The sequence below is a fragment of the Sphaeramia orbicularis genome, chromosome 5 (assembly GCF_902148855.1).
Source record: "Sphaeramia orbicularis chromosome 5, fSphaOr1.1, whole genome shotgun sequence".
In the NCBI taxonomy this organism is placed as follows: Eukaryota; Metazoa; Chordata; class Actinopteri; order Kurtiformes; family Apogonidae; genus Sphaeramia; species Sphaeramia orbicularis.
In genome coordinates, this window is record NC_043961.1 from 39112803 (window position 1) to 39132998 (window position 20196).

General features: G+C 36.7%; 1 protein-coding gene across 7 annotated transcripts in view; it reads left to right on the forward strand.

Annotated features, from left to right (window-relative positions):
• The window catches only part of ptprt (protein tyrosine phosphatase receptor type T), a 625436-nt gene that overhangs the window by 481985 nt on the left and 123255 nt on the right, over positions 1–20196 (forward strand). For all 7 annotated transcript variants that reach the window (XM_030135306.1, XM_030135308.1, XM_030135311.1 and 4 more), the window contains 2 exons: positions 1481–1561; positions 1990–2025. In XM_030135306.1, the coding sequence (XP_029991166.1) occupies positions 1481–1561; positions 1990–2025 (117 nt within the window). The remainder of the gene's footprint in view (positions 1–1480; positions 1562–1989; positions 2026–20196) is intronic.

Consider the following 20196-nt stretch of genomic DNA (forward strand, 5'->3'; position numbering starts at 1 on the left):
CAACTCCAAAACCTTCTAAATTCTAGAGCATTGTTTCCCAACCAGTGTGCCACAGCACATAAGTGTGCCATGAGAAATCATCAGGTGTGCTGTGGAAGATTATCCAGTTTCATCTGATTGGTACTGTAAGGGAGCAGTGTGATATAGATGCATACGACTGCACACACCGATGATCCACTCTACAACAGTCTCCTGTTTCATTTTGCAAAATAAAAGGGAAAGTGACCACCTATACGGTGTGTTGTGTTGATAAACCCCCTCTCTAGTGATGCACAGAATAACTGGTTGCCCGCAAACCTCGGGTATTGGGTTGGGGCGGGGGGGATATGCCTCCCATACTATGACATGACAGACCTCAATCGGGAACCTGGGGGGTCCGTCTCAAGGGTCGCTGACGCAGCCTTCTCAGCTTTCTTGTTCCAAACAGCCCATGACAATGTTGCCTGCCCCCGAATCTTGAGGAAGATTTGTGTGTGTCTTTCTTCCTGCAAGAATATCAGCTTTGTGTTCAACTAAACAGGCCCAGGTTTCACACTTAGGAAGTAAATTGAGAGAAAATGTGCATTATTTTTCAATAAATTGAATAGTAAAGGGATTTTTCTAATGTAAAATTTGTGCCATGCTTCAAAAAGGTTGGGAAACACTGTTCTAGAGATTTGAGTCACTCAGAAAAATGAACATTGAACAGCATCAGATGCAGACACCGCAGCTGATAAACAACACAATACCCGACAACAACTGCAGACAGTTTTACTTTAATACTTGCTTTAAGTTAGCTTCGTGAGTACACAATGCTCTCCACTTAAATTATAGGGGAGGGGGGTAGAAAAAGAAAACAAAATAAAATTCAGCTAAGTGCAGACATGTAACACATACTCATGTTTCCATCCTTCTTTGCTTTAACCTCCATTCCTCATCCAATCCATAATATCAGTCTTATATATTGAACTGATATTGAAAGTGTCAGATTTAAGTGTGCACTTATTCAGACAAAACCACTTTTATGCTTGGGATTCAATATGAGGGGCAGTGATGGTGCCATTAGTGTTATTGGATTGTTCCGCTGATGTTGAATATGGAGTATTGATCGGTCTTTGTGTACAGTTTCATTGTTAATTGTGTCCTTTGAAGATTTATGATGTTTTGTAGATGAGGCCAGTGACCTAACTCTGTTCCTCTCTTCCTTCTCTTCTTATCTCTCTCATCCTTCCCTTTCTTTGTCCTTTAAACTCTACTTATTATCTCCGTCTGTCCTCTTCTTCATTTTACAATTTTCTGTTTCATTCGTCTCTCATGTCTTCACTATCTGCTTGTTCTTCTTCCTCCTTTTATTTTCCCTCTTCTTCTACCTCCTTCTACCTTCACTCTCCCTGTCCTTTGTCCACATCCTTCATTCCACTTCTTTCCTTGTCCACTCCTCATTTTCCTGTACTTGTCTCCTCATTATCTTATCTCCCCTCCGTCTTTACCCTCCCTTTAGCCTCCCCGTCTCCCTGTTCCTTCTCTGTGCAGGGGAGCAAGACACTGCAGAGCAAATCCCTGCTCAATTCCTACTACTCAGGTAACAGTTAAACACACAAACGCACACACATAATGTCTGTAGAAGCTTTAATCTGGCTTTTTTTCATTGCTTACTGTGAACATGCACGTCTCTGCCAGCAGCTATAATTGCAGCTAAAAACTTCTCCCTCTAAATGTGAATGCTTTTTTTTTCCCTCAAATTATCCATGTTACTGTAATTGCAATGAAGTGTTTGACATGAATATAACCGGGAGAGATGTACTTTTTGGGGGTTTTTTTTACGCTTTTTTTTTGTTTACCCCAGTAGAAAGGTTGCTTAGATACTCCCTTACATCAGCATAATGAGTGTCAAAATGTGTTTATAAAGATGTCGATGTTATTTTCTGAGGTTTTACAGTGAATCACAGTTGCTATTATTTCTGTTTGTGACTGAACGTCTCTTTCTTCCTTTATTGTTTTGGTGTACAGTGTCCAAAGAGCCAGTTCCAGCTACAACTTCCATTGGTAAGGAAACTGTTTTACTCAGTAACTATAATTTCTTATAGGATCAGTGGTACATTTTGCATCATCAGCCATTTTATGTTTGCAAAATGCCAAAAAAAAAAAAAATGCAATGAGTGTCAATGCGTGTAGCATGAGTTAACAGCTTTTATAATTTGATAAAAAATGATATAGTCTTAACAAGTTTCAGACTGTGTTAAACAGGTCTATCTTTTCTGATAGTCAAGCACCCAACTGATATCTGATAACACACTGTAATGGACAGTGCATTTCCAAGGCTTGTTTTTGAACTTATAAAAATGCTTTGAGGGTCCGATCAAGCGAAAGTGAACGTCAACATGATAAAGTAAATTTGCACACATCATTTATCAAGTGGGCTCATTTTTAAAGTTAAAGTTCTCTATTTTATGGAACTGTTGTCCTTTTTAAAATACCAGTTGTAGAACAAAAGTTACAACCAATTTTATCGATTGTACTTTTTACACTATACCCATGCCTCAGACATAAAAAAAATAGTTTGAATTGATGCTAAAATTATATCTAAAAAATGTGAAAATTTATTCAATCTGTCACATTTAAAAAGACTATCTGTGAACTGTTACAGAGAAATTAATCTATATTTGTAATTTACCTGTATCCGTATGGACCACCACAAGTTGTAAATAACACTGTGTTAGTATTAAATACATTAAATAAAGCATTGTGATTATTTCTGAATGTTTTTTTTTTTTTAAATAAGCCAACATTTTGGGTGATGCATACAATGGTAAAGAGTCATCCACATGTTACTATGGCAACCTGTCCACGTTATCTCATTCTCATGTCAATAAAACAGACTTTTCAATAATTTACTCCAAAATGTATTTTCAGCGTAGTTCAATTCAATTCAATTCAACTTTATTTATAGAGCACATTTCATGCAAAAGGCAGACTCAATGTGCATCACAACATAAAAACGTAAAAAGAAAAAAAAAAATAGTTGGATATGAAAATAAGCAACAAGTTGAACATAATATCGAAAAGGTTTTGTTCAACTTGATATCAGTTTCTGTTGAGAGCCACATGTTTAGAATGTTTGTGTAAAGCTTAAAAAATGTATATCCATTTAAAGTCCACGTGTTACCAAACAGTAATTTGACTTTTTCATCAAAAAATTTTATCTCCCCAAATGTTGTTATACATAATGTTGAAGTGCTTATAAATACCTACTCAAATATGTATAATACATGCATGTAAGTTACTCTGCTTACATGACAGAGACTGTTGAACATGAAATGTGTCCACCTGTTACTGCTTGATCAGACCCTTGAGCAGAAAAAAAATTCAAGAATTGTTCTGTAATATGTACTGAAATCTTTTTGTTAGAAAAGTGGTATCGGATAAAGTAGGAACCACTATTGAAGGTATCAGTACTGAACACTTTCCACTCATATCCAGTCCTAATTATAAGTGGTCATGGTTTGTAAAATGACAAAGTGACAACAAAAAATTCTAGTGCGTGACTGAATTATGAAGATTAAATAACTGTGTGTCTGTTTGTTTTTATATGTATGTACAATATAAATGTGAGTGTGAGTTATTGGCATATGTGCACACATGTACAACTCCACATGTTTATGCATGCAGGTACTGTGTATGCCGCCAGAATCACACTCTGATAGCAATGTGTTTCCGTGCCACACACACACACGGATGACACATGGGTAGAATGAAATGTCAAAACCATTTTCCAGCGCCTTCGTTTAGCTTTTTTATTCCTCCCCACTCTCTCCCCCCTTCCGTTGGCCAGATTGGCCACTTCTTTGCCAAGAAGATTGGCTCTGGCCTCTGCCAAAGTGTTAATATGCGTGTGTGTGTGTGTGTGTGTGTGTGTGTGTGTGTGTGTGTGTGTGAGATCGGTCTTTGCACTGGGGGACCACTCACACAGTGTGAAACACTCATACACGCTTTATTTCTATGTGTAGAGGGGACATTACATTGACTGACATTCAGTTCCTGTCTTGACTAAACCTAGATCTTTCCTAAAACCAACCTTTAAACAACTCTTAATCCTTATATATAAAGATTTAAATTATTGGAAAAGATATTTCCCCATAAAAGAGCAGAATTTACAAGACATATCTACATCTCCTCAATATTTGAATGTCTTTTTTTTTCTTTTTTTTTTTTTAGAATCTTTTCTTTTCTTTTCTTTTCTTTTCAAATTCCCTAACAGATGAATCACTGTTATAGCTGTAAAGTTTATGTGTTAACTGTCCAGGAAACAGACAGCGAGTCATTTGGTAACAGACAGACAGACAAACCACTGTGACTGACATTCATTCTGTGTTCTATCAGTCCTCAAGACACAGGAGTAAACACTAGCACAAAAAAAAAAAAGAAATTGTAAGGGAGGTACACACAATAGAGGCAAAATAGTGCTTTGGAATAGTGCTTTGCTCATTGGGGAAACAGCAAAAAAAAGTTTGTTTCAACGTCCCATATTTAAGCTTGGTTTATTACAATCTGTGCAAGTGGATGTTCAGGTTTCTGTGCCATTTGCTGATGCACATCAAAGCATGATCAAGCAGAATGTAAAACAACGCTTGAGCAATTTATGCAATGGCACAAATTTGCTGTTATACATCTTCACAAAGTGACATTAGATTTTTTTTTTTCCAGCCATCTGTTCTCTCTACAATTAGATCGTAATACAAGAGATGTAAAACAAAACTTTAATCATCACTCTCAGTGGAAAATCTAGTGCTTTCCACAAATGGAAATAACAATCAATGCAGAGGATGGAATAAATAGAGGAGTGGCTGTATTAATGACAGCATAACCGTGAAATTACAAAATATTTATATATATAGTTTATTTATCTTCTTTCTCTCCATTTGTTAGTCAGTAAACTATGTATGTGTATGGAGTTTGATACCCCACAAATAATCAGAATGATAGGAAGGAATTTTCAGTCAGAAGGGGGAAGAGAAGGGTGATTTAAACCCCACAGCAATCCAGTATTTACATTGAATGACCATGGAAATGGTTAATCAGATTGTTTTTTTGCTTCTCTTTTTCTGGTTGGAATGAAACAAAAAAGATTATACAGCTGAGTAGGACTTAAAAATATATATTATGTATATTAAATTATCTTTTTTTGTTTTTTGTTTTGTTTTTAGATGTTTGGTTTCATCAGTGTATAGTCACCTGACAATAATAATTATTGTGTTACCTTAGAATGAGCTGTTTATATCCACAGAGTAGGGGGTAGCTGGGTAGCATAGGTCAAAGGTTAATCAGACCTTGGTTCTAGTGAGGGGCCTTTTACGTCATTTTGCTAGAAAACAGACGGCAGCATTCACCACTTGATGCCACTAAATCGTACCATCTGAGTCTTTAGAGGACTTTAAGAGGTAGTTCAGATTAACCCTAGTCAATTTATTTTCAGATATAGAGGTCAATACTGCCACATTTTGTTTTATCAGACAATATTCAGTTCAATTCAGTTTTCTTTATAGAGCCCAACATCACAACAAAGTCACCTCACAGGGCTTTACAGAAATTGTTGAACTGATTTAAAAAAAACACAATGAAAATGAACAAACAGTCAAGTAATCAGTTAGTAAACAGTCAGTGAAGCAAATGGATCAATATCCCGGGCATCCCCCGTCCTTAGACTCTCCTTCTCAGCAAGGAAAAACTCCAAAAAACCCAGTGGGAAAAAGAGAAACCTCGGAGAGAACCACAGTGAAGGAGAGATCCACTTCCATGGACGGACAATATTCCAGCATGGAAGGAAAACAATGCACTGCTGCTGTAAAAAAAAAAATAAATAAATAAATAAACAATCAAGTTAGTTTATTGTATACTGTGTTTGGAGTATTTTCACACTTAAAATCTTTCATCAAATATTCAATTTCCAATGTTTAGCATCCACAACACTGACTAAGATGACTGCCTTCATACATGACTGACAAATAACATTCAGTGGTAGGTGAACTCCACCCAAATACCGGAACACTTTGATCATCAAGTGTTTGAAATGAAAATCCATAAAGAAGTCATGATGGATTGGACGGATGTGAAGTCATACTGACCCTGACCTTTGATCGACAAAATCTTTTCAGTTCTTTTTTTAGTCCAAGCCAGTGTTGCCAATAACAGAAAAAGGAATGACCAACTCTTCTACTGTTGCAGTTGTGGCAGATTAGACACTTTGTTTGTGTCAACGAAGTTCTGTTCTGGTCAAATATGTGCACGTTGGCCTGTATGTTATCAGATCAATGTATTTGGCCAATCTGTCAGCTGCAAACTCTATTCATAAAAATGAAAAATTGCATGAGAAAATATTGTTTAACAGCAAATGTGTCTGTAATGGTCCCATCCATCCATCCATCCCCTTTTCCTGCTTCTCTCAAATGTATATTGTTTTTTTCTGTGACATATTTACCTTTCTGTCCATCCATTCATCTATCCATATACTCATCATCTTTACTTTCCTAGATTATCTGCTCAGTTCAGTCTTCTTTCATCCCCTTTGTTCTTCCAGTTACACATGTCTAAAATCCACTTTCTTCTCATTCCCACTTTTGCCCTCTATTACACTTTCCCATCTACCCTTGCACATTCCCCTTCCCACCCCCTTTGTCATCTCTCCCTCCTATTCACTCCTCTTAGCTCATCCGTCTATATGTATCGTACAACAGCACTGGTTGTGCCTGTTGGGGTCTGTTTGAACATCATGCTGAGCACTGCAGTTATTTTATTGATTGATGCTGTAAATTAGTGGATGGAGGACCTGCAAATTGACCACCAAGCACGTCACAGTCACCAATGTCATCATCATCCAAGGCCAAAGACAGACAGAGGGCTTACCAGTGTACTGTAAGGACAAGAAGGCAGAAATGGATGTGGAGGAAATAAAACGAGATGTAGAGCAGGGGTGTCAAACTCATTTCAGTTTAGGGGTCACATTCAACACGATATGATCTGAAGTGGGCCGGACCAGTAAACACAATAATAACACAATAATATGTAAATAATGTCAATTCCAAACTTTTTATTTCTAACATCTATGTTTTAGAGTGAAAAAAGTAACATTATATCATGAAAATGTTTTAAAGAAATGTGAATAACATGAACAACCAACCATGAACTAACTAAGATTTACCCTTTGGCGGCCGGTTTTGGTCCGTGGGCCATATGTTTGACACATGTGATTTAGAGGTAAGAAAAAACATGGAACAATGATTATTCATTCAGTCTTTTTTTTTTTTTTGGTCTTTTAATCCATGCCATATAGATATATTTTACTTGAATAGAAAGACACCATTGACAAAGCCCATTTTCAAAGGAATCACATGAACATGTTTTTTCTTAATGTGAGCTTTTTTTATTATTATTAATTGCATCCTTTTACTTATTTCTAACCTGTAAACTGTAATACTCCTGCTAGTTTTCTAATTAAAAACGGGGCCTCTTTTTGTTGGATTCCTCTATGACTATAGCCATAAATTACAGAAATAATCACCACTCAGCCTCAGGATAAACAAACGTGACAGGCTCTGCATATGGGTGACTTCACAGGTAGAAAACCACAGCTCCTGATCAGAAAAAAGAAAGAAGAGGAACATTAACACCAGAAATGGACTCATCACACTTCGATCATCATCACCTTGTAACCTAGGATAGACAATACCTTACAAAAGAGAATAAAAGGACATAAAAAGACAAGAAAAAAGAACATTACAGCTAAAGTGTGTGACCTTACCATTTAACACTTTACTCTGAGTCCATTCGGTGGTTGTTTTTCTTTTTTTGTAACCAACTGAATTTCTTCATTTATTAAATGGATAGAAAACATTTCAGTTTTTTGAGAAGAATCGGACATTTTAGGCATGTTACAATTCCTTTCAGGTTTTTGAAAACTGATAATGGTGCTTTGAGAGGGAACGGCGCTAGTGAGGGTCGTTTTTCAGCAGCTTGAGGAGAGCATGAGAGCTGAGGAAGGTGCATTGAGAGAAAAGAAAGTTATTAAGATGACAGAGAAGGAGACGCACAGATTAAGGGATCAAAGACTGGGAGACGGCGCTTGGGTAAATCCAGTATGCGGTGCAGAGTGGGGTTTAGCCCTCAGTGTGTTTGTGTGTTTTCTTTTGAACCAGCTGTAAAGATTTCTTCACAGCTCAGGTGTTTTCACAGCTATGGAAATGGGATTTCCTGAATGTCTTCTCTCTCTCTCCTCCTGTCTGCCTGCATTTTTAAACAAACCCAAAGCCAACACACACACAGTATAGGATACAAATGTATACAAATATATGCATAAAGTGATAAGGACACTTCAGAAAGTTGAAAAAAAGAAAAAAAAAAAATGCACACAGACGAACACACACAATTATACATATGCGCACGCAGCAAGCAGAGTGTTAACACTGATGCGATGTAAATCCACTGGATCAGTGGAAAGCCACCACAGCATAGCGTGCATTTCATGTGCAAACACGTTTCCTTCTAAAAAATCAATTTTCTTGACACTGATGTATGTTAAAAGGTTACGCAACACTGTTCTCTGTGATTTCACAAAGCAAGCGTCAGCCTTTTATGGCCGGCCAAGGACAGAGCTTTACTTCTGTTAGCAAAGAAGTCCTCTATTTCCACAGATCACAAAGCTTTTCTGTGGTTAATTATGTCCACACAGCTGCTTAAATACAACAATACATACACAGATCCATGCAAACATTGAGATTAAGTAGTCCCAGGAATTTAGTAGTCCAAGAACAAAGCTACTATATGCAGCATCTATAAACTGACTTCGGCAGTTCCTATTGAAGAAAGTTTAAGTTGAGAGGCGCGACATGCAGCAAAGGTCCCTCAATGGGTTCTAAACTGAGGAAGTTTCCCATCATGGTCCAAACAGTGGTATTGTTTAGACTCTGAAGTGAAGCTAATTCAGATATATGATAAGTTTATCCCTATAACGACAAACGTATCATATTTGATACATGAGTTTTGTTGCTCTCTACATGATCAGTGTGATTTTTTTTTTTCTTGAAAAACCTGATGTATACAATTAGATACTTGCAATACACAGATAATCCACCGGGGGGGGGGGGGGGTTTCTTTCACCAGAGGCCTTTCCAGTGAAACTACAAGATTGTCATTAATGAGGAAGGAGGCAGAACTTTGCCAATTTTGAAAAGGAATTACCAATTTGTCAGACATCTTTGTTTTATATCATGTTTTTGTTTGTTCAAAAATAATAATATTCGAGCATTGAGACCCGATGTATCAAATATGATGCAAAATTTAAAGTCATACATGGAAATTGATATTTGGAAAAAAAAAAAATTTCAGTTGCTCAGAAGGAAAGGCTCCAGTTTCAAAGAAGTAGAATTTTCTGTCAATGATTTAACATTTAAGGCTTTACAGGGTAAATAACACTTAAGGCCGTTAGGAGCTGATTGATTGATTTATTTGTTGTTGTTTTTGGGTTTTTTTAAGTAAACATGCTTTTCTTAACAGACAGGTCAAGCCGTTTTGTACAGTAGTGCCATCCAGTCCTTATTCTGTCTATATTATAAGCATAAAACCTGTAGGTTTGGCATAGGAAAAGACAATAAGGGCTAAAATAAAGTTATATTACAATCACCGCAAAAATGGAGACACTGTTCATTCATTCATTCATTCATCCCCTCAGTCATTATCTGTAAGTGCTTAATCCTCTGTAGGGTTATCATGTGAAACTAAATTGCACCTCCACTTCGCAGCTTTTTAATGATCATAATGTTGCCTACATTGCATTAATTGCAGTAAATACCCATTTTTCACTTTTAAACAAGATGTAAATTATAATTGAAGAAGCCACAGTAGACTGGTATGATAGGTGTATGGCTGATGTACAGAATCAAAGACTTTGCTGACTGGAGTTTTAATTAATTGCGTCTCCTGTGGGTACTTAGTTTTAGACAATGAAAGAACTCAGGGTAGGGTTAAGTGTGGTTGAATTATTAATACATACATTGCAAGTCACTTATTTTTCCATAACAAACCACTGTTGTGGTCATAATCTGGTTACAAATGGATATTCAGTGACTACATTACCGTGTGGTCCTGTACGTGCCTAACACACACTTCTGGGTCTCAGGTGACATGGGGCTGCAGGGGCACATTGTGATACTGAAGGGAATCTGTCATTTATTTGGGTTTTCCTTTAATTTGGTCTATATATTTTACTGAAGTACAATAAAATGTTCAGTCCCTGCCAAGATGTAACTGCATTAGATTTCACTTTGGTGACAGGTGACGTGGAGCTGAGCAGCAGATGTAGAAGAAGGCCCAGACACCTCCTGTACAGAGTGCTCATAATTTCTGTCTCAACCCTGTTTGAACTGGAAGTAGTTTTTCCACAGCATTACTGAAGGGCAATTATTTTCCCCAGTCTAGTTCAGCATACCATTATGCCCCATGTAAGGTGATTATGGCTAATGGTAGTCATTTTGTTTGGCCATAATGTGACAGTGCTGGGTAATTGAAGGTGAGAACAGGGTTGAGAGAAAGCCATTTTTAACCTTTATGTGCTCTGGGAAGATTGAGCCTCTGTGCTTTTTTCGGTTACATCTTGACTGTCCGCTTAAACATCCTATGTTGGTTTTAGTCTCTTGTCCATATGTCTTAGACAAGTCGTTATGACTAATATCATGTTAAGTAGTACATGTGAACAGCTGTTAATATTATAAAAGTATTTGACTGAAATAAGCAGAGAAATAAATTGATTTGCTCACTGGAATAAAAATTAAAATGACAACTGCCATGAATAAGGAAATGCAAATTAGAGTGGAATCGTAGATGCAATCAGCTTTAGTTTTTCAGAATATTTATTTATTTATTTATTTATTTGGTTTATTTAATAGGTACCATGCACATTTATGAGCACTGCAGTATAAAAAAATGTAAAAAATGTAAATATGGCAGAATTAGTTAAAATAACTACTTTTCATCTGCAGTCCCTTGGCAGGTGACAGAAACCAGACATAAAACAGCCAACATTAGTACATAACTCGTTCATTATAAGTTAAAAAAATAAACTTAAAATACAAATAATGATGACATAGGCATCATCAAAACAAACAAACAAAAAACAAACAGACGTAGTATGATCACAGAAACATTCACCTATACGTTCACCTCTATTCTTACATGCAACTAAACAGAGACAGTGTATGGGTAACGAAATGTATGTCAATTAAAAATGAATTCATCTGTGGTTTTCTAGGAGCCACTGTTTTAAGTGAGTTTTAAAAGTGTTGTATGTTGGACACTAGGGAGGGGCAGGTCATTCCAAAGTTTACCTCTTACTACTGACAGTACGTTTATATTCTACAAGAATAAAATGGCTTTTAAGAATACTTGACCTTTAATAAACAGTTGTTTCTAAATCATATTCAGTGGCGGTTTATGGCTTGTTCATTATGTGCGGCCACACAGGGCGACATTGCTAGGGCAGCAGCAACGTGCCCCAAAATAAAAATAAAAATTACAATGTGAAATGGTTTTCTACCGTGTAATGCAGTGTATCTCAAACTTTTTTGAACAAAGCCCCACTAAGCATCAGCCTCCTGGCACCCCCTCCCCCAATCACCTCCTATCAAATGGGTGGGGGAGATGTGGTACATTATTGTAAAAATACCGCCACAGACTTCCCAAAAATAAATTTGACAAAGGGGTGTCAGGATGCAATTCAAGCTAGTCCCCCGCTGATCATATTTGATGTCATACATTCTTTTATCATACATTTTTCAGCGTCTATATCATTGCTTTCCGTACAGTACCTGAACAGGAGTCAAATGTGTTCACTATTCTTGCATCATAATCAGTTCATGCGGATCCCTCATGTTTAAGTGAACAGTAACATTGACCTCTGGCTGTAAAAATCTTTGGTGAATGTGGATGGCAACTTTAAACATGTTCTGTCAAGATGTTCTGAGTGCATTTTAAATGAAATATGGTCTAGAGGTAGATGTAGACACATTTAAAAACTCAAACAACCGATTAGACTAAATCAAGGATCAATGGAAACAGCTAATTAAACAAGAGCAAAGCAAAAGCTACTCATATGTAAAATGGAGAAAAACTAAACTTAAATAAAACAAAAAAACAACCTCAAGACTGAACTTTCCATCACATGAAATAAACTTAACATATAATGAAAGTTTCAAATTCTTCAGATGCATTTTGAGAATTACACTAACATTCACATTGAACATTATCTTTTCACCACAAAACACAAATCCAACTATATTTCCCAAAACCTTGGGACTGTTGTTAATTTGAAAATGATTTATATAGATATATAGTAATCAAGAATAATCATGAAAAAAGAAGACCACTGGTGCTTGGCAAGTATAAAAGTTTGATGATCAGAAGAGTAAAAAATCTATTTTGAATTGTTTCTCTGTTTTATTTGACCAAAGACAACAGTAAAACAGCCCTTTGTTTCTCTGAAAATATTGCATATTATTAGCTTAATCCCACACGTTTTGGTTTATTATCTTCACACATCAGGCACCCATCGCCTATACAATCATACTGAGCAGCAGGAGGCAAACAGTACCTTCCCATAGCTAATCCTTCTATCTTAGGCTTCTATCTGTCTGTTAGTTTTCCAGTCCATTCATTTGTTTTTGTTTTTTCTTTCACCAGTCCAAACTTATTTAACCAACAAAGACCTAAACATCCAATGTCAACCAAAACCATCTACTCATCTAAACTATTTAATACCTGTTGATCCACTAATCCTATCAATCCATGTAAATAATTGGTGTAAAACACATTTTCTCATCTTTTCATGGTCATCAAATATAACTCATTTGGATGTTCAGAGGCTCCATAATGAATGGGAAAACACCGTCATCTTCTACAACATTGATTCACCAGTAAAATCCCTGGAGTTTAATAAATGACAGTGGATGGAGACATTTGGTTTACGTTCAGTTGCTGAAAAAGTCACTTTTTCTTCAGTTTTCTCTGTTTTTGATAAAATAACCCTCAACTTTACCCTGAGCTTTTATGAACATCTAAATGATCAGTAAATTAAATATAGGAAAATACCTGATTTTCACAGAAAAACATGAAATACGGAAGATAATATTACAATAAATGGTTAAAAATCACTTAAGGAAGGTTAAATATAGAGGAAAAATTCATTTGGGAACTGCCACTTAAGTAACACTGGGTCCTTACGGATTATTGAATTAAATAAATAAGCGTAGCCCTTCCATGGAGTACATTTGTTGATGTGCTGTGTTGGTGGCTTCATAGATCACTGTGTTGGTATCTAGCGTAAACACACACCTAAACACACTCAGATATCTTAGTTGAGCTCTTCGACTTTCAAAAGGAAGTGACTTTTGGTGCCTGTACACAAACTTGCAGCAGTTGAGTTTGTGAGTCAGAGCTTCATCTGGTGTCAGAAGGAGGGAGGTGAGATGAGGTAAACTGCCTGGATACTGTCTAGACCAGTTGTTCTCTGTGACCTGTAGTCCCAATATATATTCTGCTGATTCTCTGGCTCTTCCTCTTTCCTTTTTTTTTTTTTTTTTAAATTTATTATTTTGGCCTTTCACTGCTTTGTTTCCTCTGTCTTACTTCCAGCTTGTCTCTGTTTTTCATTCCATCTGTCCTCACCTTGGCTTTGACAAAATTTGGAAAATAATTAAAATCATCATGTTCTGTCATGATTTCTCTGCTGTAACATCTTTTTTTTTTTTTTTTCCTTTTTTTTTTTTTTTTTTTTTTGCTTTTTTGCTTCTAACACTTTAATCTTTATCTTTCCTTTAATTAATGTTAGTATCCCAGCTCTCTCCATCTTTCATATCCCTTAAGGTTTCATCTCATTATTATTCATGTACTTGATAGGATGTTATAGACAAAAAATAAGTGAAAACCAGTCTGACTTCACCACAAAGAAGGACAATATCAGTCTGTATCTCAAGTAAAGTTTGTTTAAGCAAACTGTTTTTATCTGGCTTGGTATCGCAAACTACAAATTTACATTAACCCTTTGACGCCACATGTATCATATTAGATACATGAGTTTTGAAGCCCTCTACATGATCAGTGTGATATTTTTTTTTCTTGAAAAACCTGACGTATACAATTAGATACATGCAATACACAGATAATCCACTGGGGGGGAGGAATTAATTCACCAGAGGCCTTTCCAGTGACACTACAAGATTGTCATTATTGAGGAAGGAGGCAGAACTTTGCCAGTTTTAAAAAGGAATTACTGTTTTGTTTGACAGGTTTGTTATATTAAGTTTTTGTTTATTCAAAAATAATATTTTAGCATTGAGGCCCGTTGTATCAAATATGAGACAAAATTGAAACTCATGCATAGAAAATGATATTTGAAAAATGTTTTTGTGGTTGTTCAAAAGGACCCATAAAGGCTCCAGTTTCAAAGAACTGGAATTTTCTGTCAGTGATTTAATGGTTCAGGCTTTACAGGGTTAAAGAAGGAAATAAGGGCCACCTCTCCCTCCCTTAACGGAGGGGGGAAAACGGTTGTTTGGAACCTCTTCCAGTTGTATGAATGTGGGCAGGGAGGCACAAGGAATGATACAGGCCAGGTGGTATTGTTAAATAAAGTCAAATCTTAGAAGGAGGTGGTCGGGATGAATTTGAAGGAAGTTTACTGCCTTTCACACAATAGATCATGTTTGTTCCACGTTTCAAACTGAAGGTAAATGTTGGGTTTACTTTTGTTATATTACTGGTCAAACTTTATTTTAGGTGTCACCGTGATCTTCTCCCATCTGTGTTTTGCACCTAGATCTAACGATACCTTGCCATTATACTGTCACAGTCTTAATCCAACATTTGTTGTATTTTTAAGACTATCAGCAGGGTCAACATCGCTATCTGCCTTTCAGACTTCAAAATGTCAAAAAAAAAAAAAAACCTTGAGGTTTTCCACTTAACTTTATGTCCAATGTGTTAATTCAGCTGTCAGCTGTTAGAAATGCATGTTGGTCAAGCTCCAACATTTTAAATACATTTTTTGTAAGCAGTCAAAGACCACAAAATATGTCCACCCTGTCACTGATAAATGCATGTAAAAATAAATCCAACATGTTTTTCATTGCATTGCAGTTATAAACTGTATATTTTCATAGATATTTGATCCTTTTCTCAATAGTTAAGGGCAAAAAGTTAACTACGGCAAAAAAGGTGTTTTTCCATAAAATCTATAATAGTTACATTATCTTTTCTCAAAAAACATCGAACAACCAAGTTTTATGATTAAACTTTTAAGCTATACTATCTGGCCCTCATGTGTTTATAGAAAGCTACGGTATATATGCCCCGTACAGGGGTTTTTCCAGAAAAAATTAGTAGGAGGGAGCACAGGTAGGTGAGCGAGCGAAGCGACCAAGCAGGGGGGGATGGTGCGGAAGGGGGAATTTCCCTTTTGAAAAATTGAGGTAAAAATGGAACATTCTGAGGCTATCTGAGAGGGATATTTTAACTCTAGTGGCCCTCCTGCAATTTTTTAAAGCAACCAATTAGGGCTGCAGCTATCGAATATTTTAGTATTCGAGTATTCTACTGAAAATTTCTTCGATTAATTGAGTAATTGGATAAAACTTATTTTTGTTTAGTTAAAGAGCAATTATAAATACACAATAGGAAATAAGGTATTTCACTTAATAATGAAGGACCAATTGGTTTCCTTTTTATTTTTTTTATAATTAACAGTTTTATTTCTTACATTCATATTGTGCATATGCAACAAAATGTATTTTCTTGTCTAGAAACATTTTCAGAGAGGCAATTGCAAATACAAATAAAAATAAATAAAATTTTATTACTTTCAACTCAGTATTTCTTGCAAGTATCAAACATATAAGGCATTAATACATTTTTTAAAAAGGCATAAACATTGCCTTTTTGTTGTGCAACTGAACTTTGACAGCTGTAAGTTTCAGAAGTTTCAATTTAGACATAGCAAGGAATGTGTTGTGGCATAAAAGAGGCAAGAACATTTGAACGGGAACTTGGAACGAGTCCATGCATGAACAGTTTTACACATTTCTGCTATATTCAGGAGAAATGTGTAAACCCCCCCCCACACACACACACACGCACACACACACACACACACAGACACACACACACACACACACTTGTCCAGTTAGTAGATGATTTGCTTCATTTTAGTAAAAAGTAGTTGGATTTTGCCAAAATTCAGCCATGACAAGGTAAGAGAAAACTTTCACCAACCCATGCACCATTTTAGCCGTGCTTTTGGGAAATTAATCATGTAAATCACGGCTCGCTGCCTAAATCTATGCTTGTGAAAATCGTAATAAACTATCCACACATTCAACAGTTCCATAATTAACAGAAACCTAGCCCTCCACAGCGCTAACGTCATGTTAGTAAGATATATTGACGTTAATCTCACTGATTTGCATTACGTTAATTCTATTTTATCTGGGGTCCTCCGCTCCTTTCTGGGTGTCTGAGAAGATGCTACATCGGTGATGTGCTGTTGTTTTATGGAAGGGCCGTGTTACAACAGACACATGTCACAGCGTTCACCTTGCTGTTCAGTCTGAAATGCTTCCACACTGACGATATTTTCTGTCTTTTTTTATGGTGTTTTTTTTGTCTTTCGTCATCATTGCTGTATTGACTCGCCTGTCTATGCTCGCTTCTTCCATCTTCCCGCTGCTTCATTCAAACACTTCCGCATCCTCCGTCATCTTCCTTTGCGTGAGTAACGTAAGCGCGTTGTGACACATTAAATAGTCTGTGTGAAATGCCGTGCTTTGAGGTTTACAATTAAATAAGCGATTCCTTGAGGCAGAGAATATTCCTCAATCATTTTTGTAATTGAGGTACTCAAACTACTCGAGGAGTCATTTCACCCCTACAACCAATCGAAGAGTAACTTAGAAGTAACTGTTAGAAGTGTAATAATGTTGTAAATTTCGGTAAGGGGGCGCTAGCCGAAAGTATGAGGGCGCAGCGCCCCTGTTCCCTGGTTAAGAAAAACCCTTGCCGTACACACCACAACCAAATTATGTCAATCTGCAAAAGTTTAATATCATTTCAGCCTTTCATCCATATGACCCCAGCATTGTCGTGCCCTGAAACAGTATTTTTGGTCCCAGAGCGGAAAAATCTCACAACACCACCCTTGTGTTGCTGTATGGATAGGCAAAACATCACTTCTAGGAAACATTGACACCATAGTACTACGTGACCAGAAAAAGAAAACCCCTGATGTAACCTCATGCACATGCTCGCTGCGTTCTTCTGTGATTTTGATGTATCTTGTGGCTCTATCTGTGTTTGAGTACAGCGCCACATATAGGTGTGACATATGTATTACACTGTTTTAACCCAGTTTTCCTGTTTCCACCTGGACACAGATATTTTTTGAAAGGATATGTGTATGGATGCAAAAATTTTAGAATCTGCAAAAGAAAAAGACCACAAGCGTTGTTGTCTGGACGTAGCCTAGGTAACTTGTCCCCTAGCCTTTTCCTGTAGCCGGATAGACACATGGCATGTGCGATGCTTATTGCCACAGTTCTGTGGCAGCACAGTGACAGGTTACCAGTCTACACATGATAGAACAAGGGCGCTGATTGGCTCTGTGGTAATAGACACATGAGAAAGTAGTCCCACAGTATTATGGCAATAGAACTTAGATATAATTTATTTCTGTGTTTTTTGAAAGAGAACAGTATAATTGTGCAAATGTCAATGTGCACATGAAGAAAAGCACAGGTCATCCTTTTACATCAAATGAAGGAATGAGCAGTACTTCAGACCATTGTGAACACATCTTCTGGCCTTGGTGCAGAAAATGGAAGCTTTTAGTTATATTTTCAGCTTTATTTTCACCTGCAGCCATTGATGGGCTCGAGGATCTTCATCTTTTCTGCTTTCTCTCCCTCTGTCCACATTCCCCTTATTCTCTTATTTACCTCCACCCTTTCTCTTCTGGACAACACCTCAGCACTTCCATTTCTACTTCATTTTCTTTCTTTCTGTCTTCTTGTTTTTCTTTTTGTATACCAGCTGCTTTCACTGTTCCACTACATAATGTGTTTCAAATATCAGAGGGATGTTTCATTGATACTAAAGAGAATTCCACCATCCTGGCTCTGTGAAAAAAAAATGAGCTTGACCTTGTGCTTTGTGGAGACACGGAAAAGGGGAAGCGAGAGGAAAAGAGGGAGATGAACTTCACAACAGCAGCATTTCCACTTATTTTTCTCGACTGAGATTTCCATCAAACTTCATCAGACTACATTCAGCTCTTAACCTCTAATAAGGGAAAGTTTTCTTATTATGCTGATTACATTTAAAGAAAATGTCCACATCTGTTGACACATGGCTGATGGTTGTGAACAGATGGTTGTCTGATATCCGAATTGTCTGGGCTGACAAGTCTAGTCCTGAATTAATGAAACCTAAAAGAATAGTAATTTTTATATCTTGATAGATGTAGCAGGTGAAGGTTTGAAACAGGATGGTGTAATTAGAAAATGAAAAGTCTGTAGCAGTGCCTCATTTTCTGCCTCAATGAGCCTGTTTACATGACGTAAAAATAGAATAACTTGGAGTAATCAGGTAATTGTAATTATCAGATGTTATGCATTTACATGCACTCAAGAAATGCGATAAAACCCTGGTCTAGACACTCCAGTTCAATATCGGATTTCCTTCGAAGTATGTACGTACATAGTGATGGTAGAATCAAACATCCTGTTACTGAGCCCATTTACATGGACACCAATACTTAGATCATCATCTGATTTTTGGAGTCGTCAGATTATTCAAGTGATCATGTAAACAGGATAATCTGGGAGGCTTTATCCAATAATGGCAGTTATCTAATTTTGAGAAATTGAATTAACACACCTAGATTTCTCCCCAATACCCCAATGTCTTCATTCATGTATACAGGTTAATCTGATGTCTTTGTTTTTTTCCATCTGTGCATGTGTTAAAAAAAAAAAAAAAATCTGTATAAGTGGAAGTTACACAGCAACAACGAACAACGTGAGCCTAAGGAAAAAGGTCAACAAACAATGAAATTAAATGAAGGATAGCAGCAACATGTAACGTATTTTGTAGTTTTATTAGCTCCCACATTAGGACAGGTAACGCTGACACTGTAGGCATCACCATGGGCAACAAGACAAGACCGGATGTTTTGAAAATGACAGGAAGTGTACATCTTAAATCATAACATATGTACTTACTCCAAAAAAATCAAATAATGGACTGAAACATGTAAACCAGGGTTTTTCGATTATTGCATTTCTGAAGTTCCTGTAAACGTTTGGCATCTGATTATCGGATTACTCCCAGGTATTGAATTTTTATGGTTATGTAAACGGGCTCATTGTCTTCACTCACGTTTGACTACATAACTTCTGTTTTCTATGATTTTAACTGTTTACTCATGCACAGATGTAAAAGAATAAAATAAATCAGATTAACCTGTATGCATGCAGGAAAACATCGGAGTATTAGGGAGAAATTCAGGTGTGTTAATCTGATTTCTCAGATTACTGTTGTTATCTGATAAAACAGATCAGATTATGCTGTTTACATGATCACTAATCATGTGATAATTCCAGAAATCAGACAATGAGTATTAGTGTGGATGTAAAGGGGCTCAATGAATGAATAAACATAGAAAATGGCAGAATGAACTGAACCGTACAGTTATTGCTGTTATTATAAAAGCTAGTGATAGAAAATTTGTATCTATATACTAACAGCCATAGTGTTCATCATGAATTCCGTTTAATTAAGAGTCAAACTAAGATAGCATTGGTGCCGTCCCAGTATTTACTTTTAGAATCAGAGGCCTGACACAACAGCATCATCGTCTGGTGAGATGTTAGACAGACTTCTACTCAGAAATATGAGCCGTTGTTTTTAAGACAGCAACGGGATGTGAGGTTGTACAAGGAGCTCCTGGACCTCACTGACTCCACAGTTTTGCAGACATTTTCAACAGTTGCATGTTGGTTCCTGAAGGTTAGCTGCTAACTCTTACTTCAGAGACATTTAAATCCCCCGGTGGTAGTGGAACACATAACACATCATCTAAAGGTCAAACCCCTCTCTTCAAGTGCCGGCTCTCCACAACACTGACAT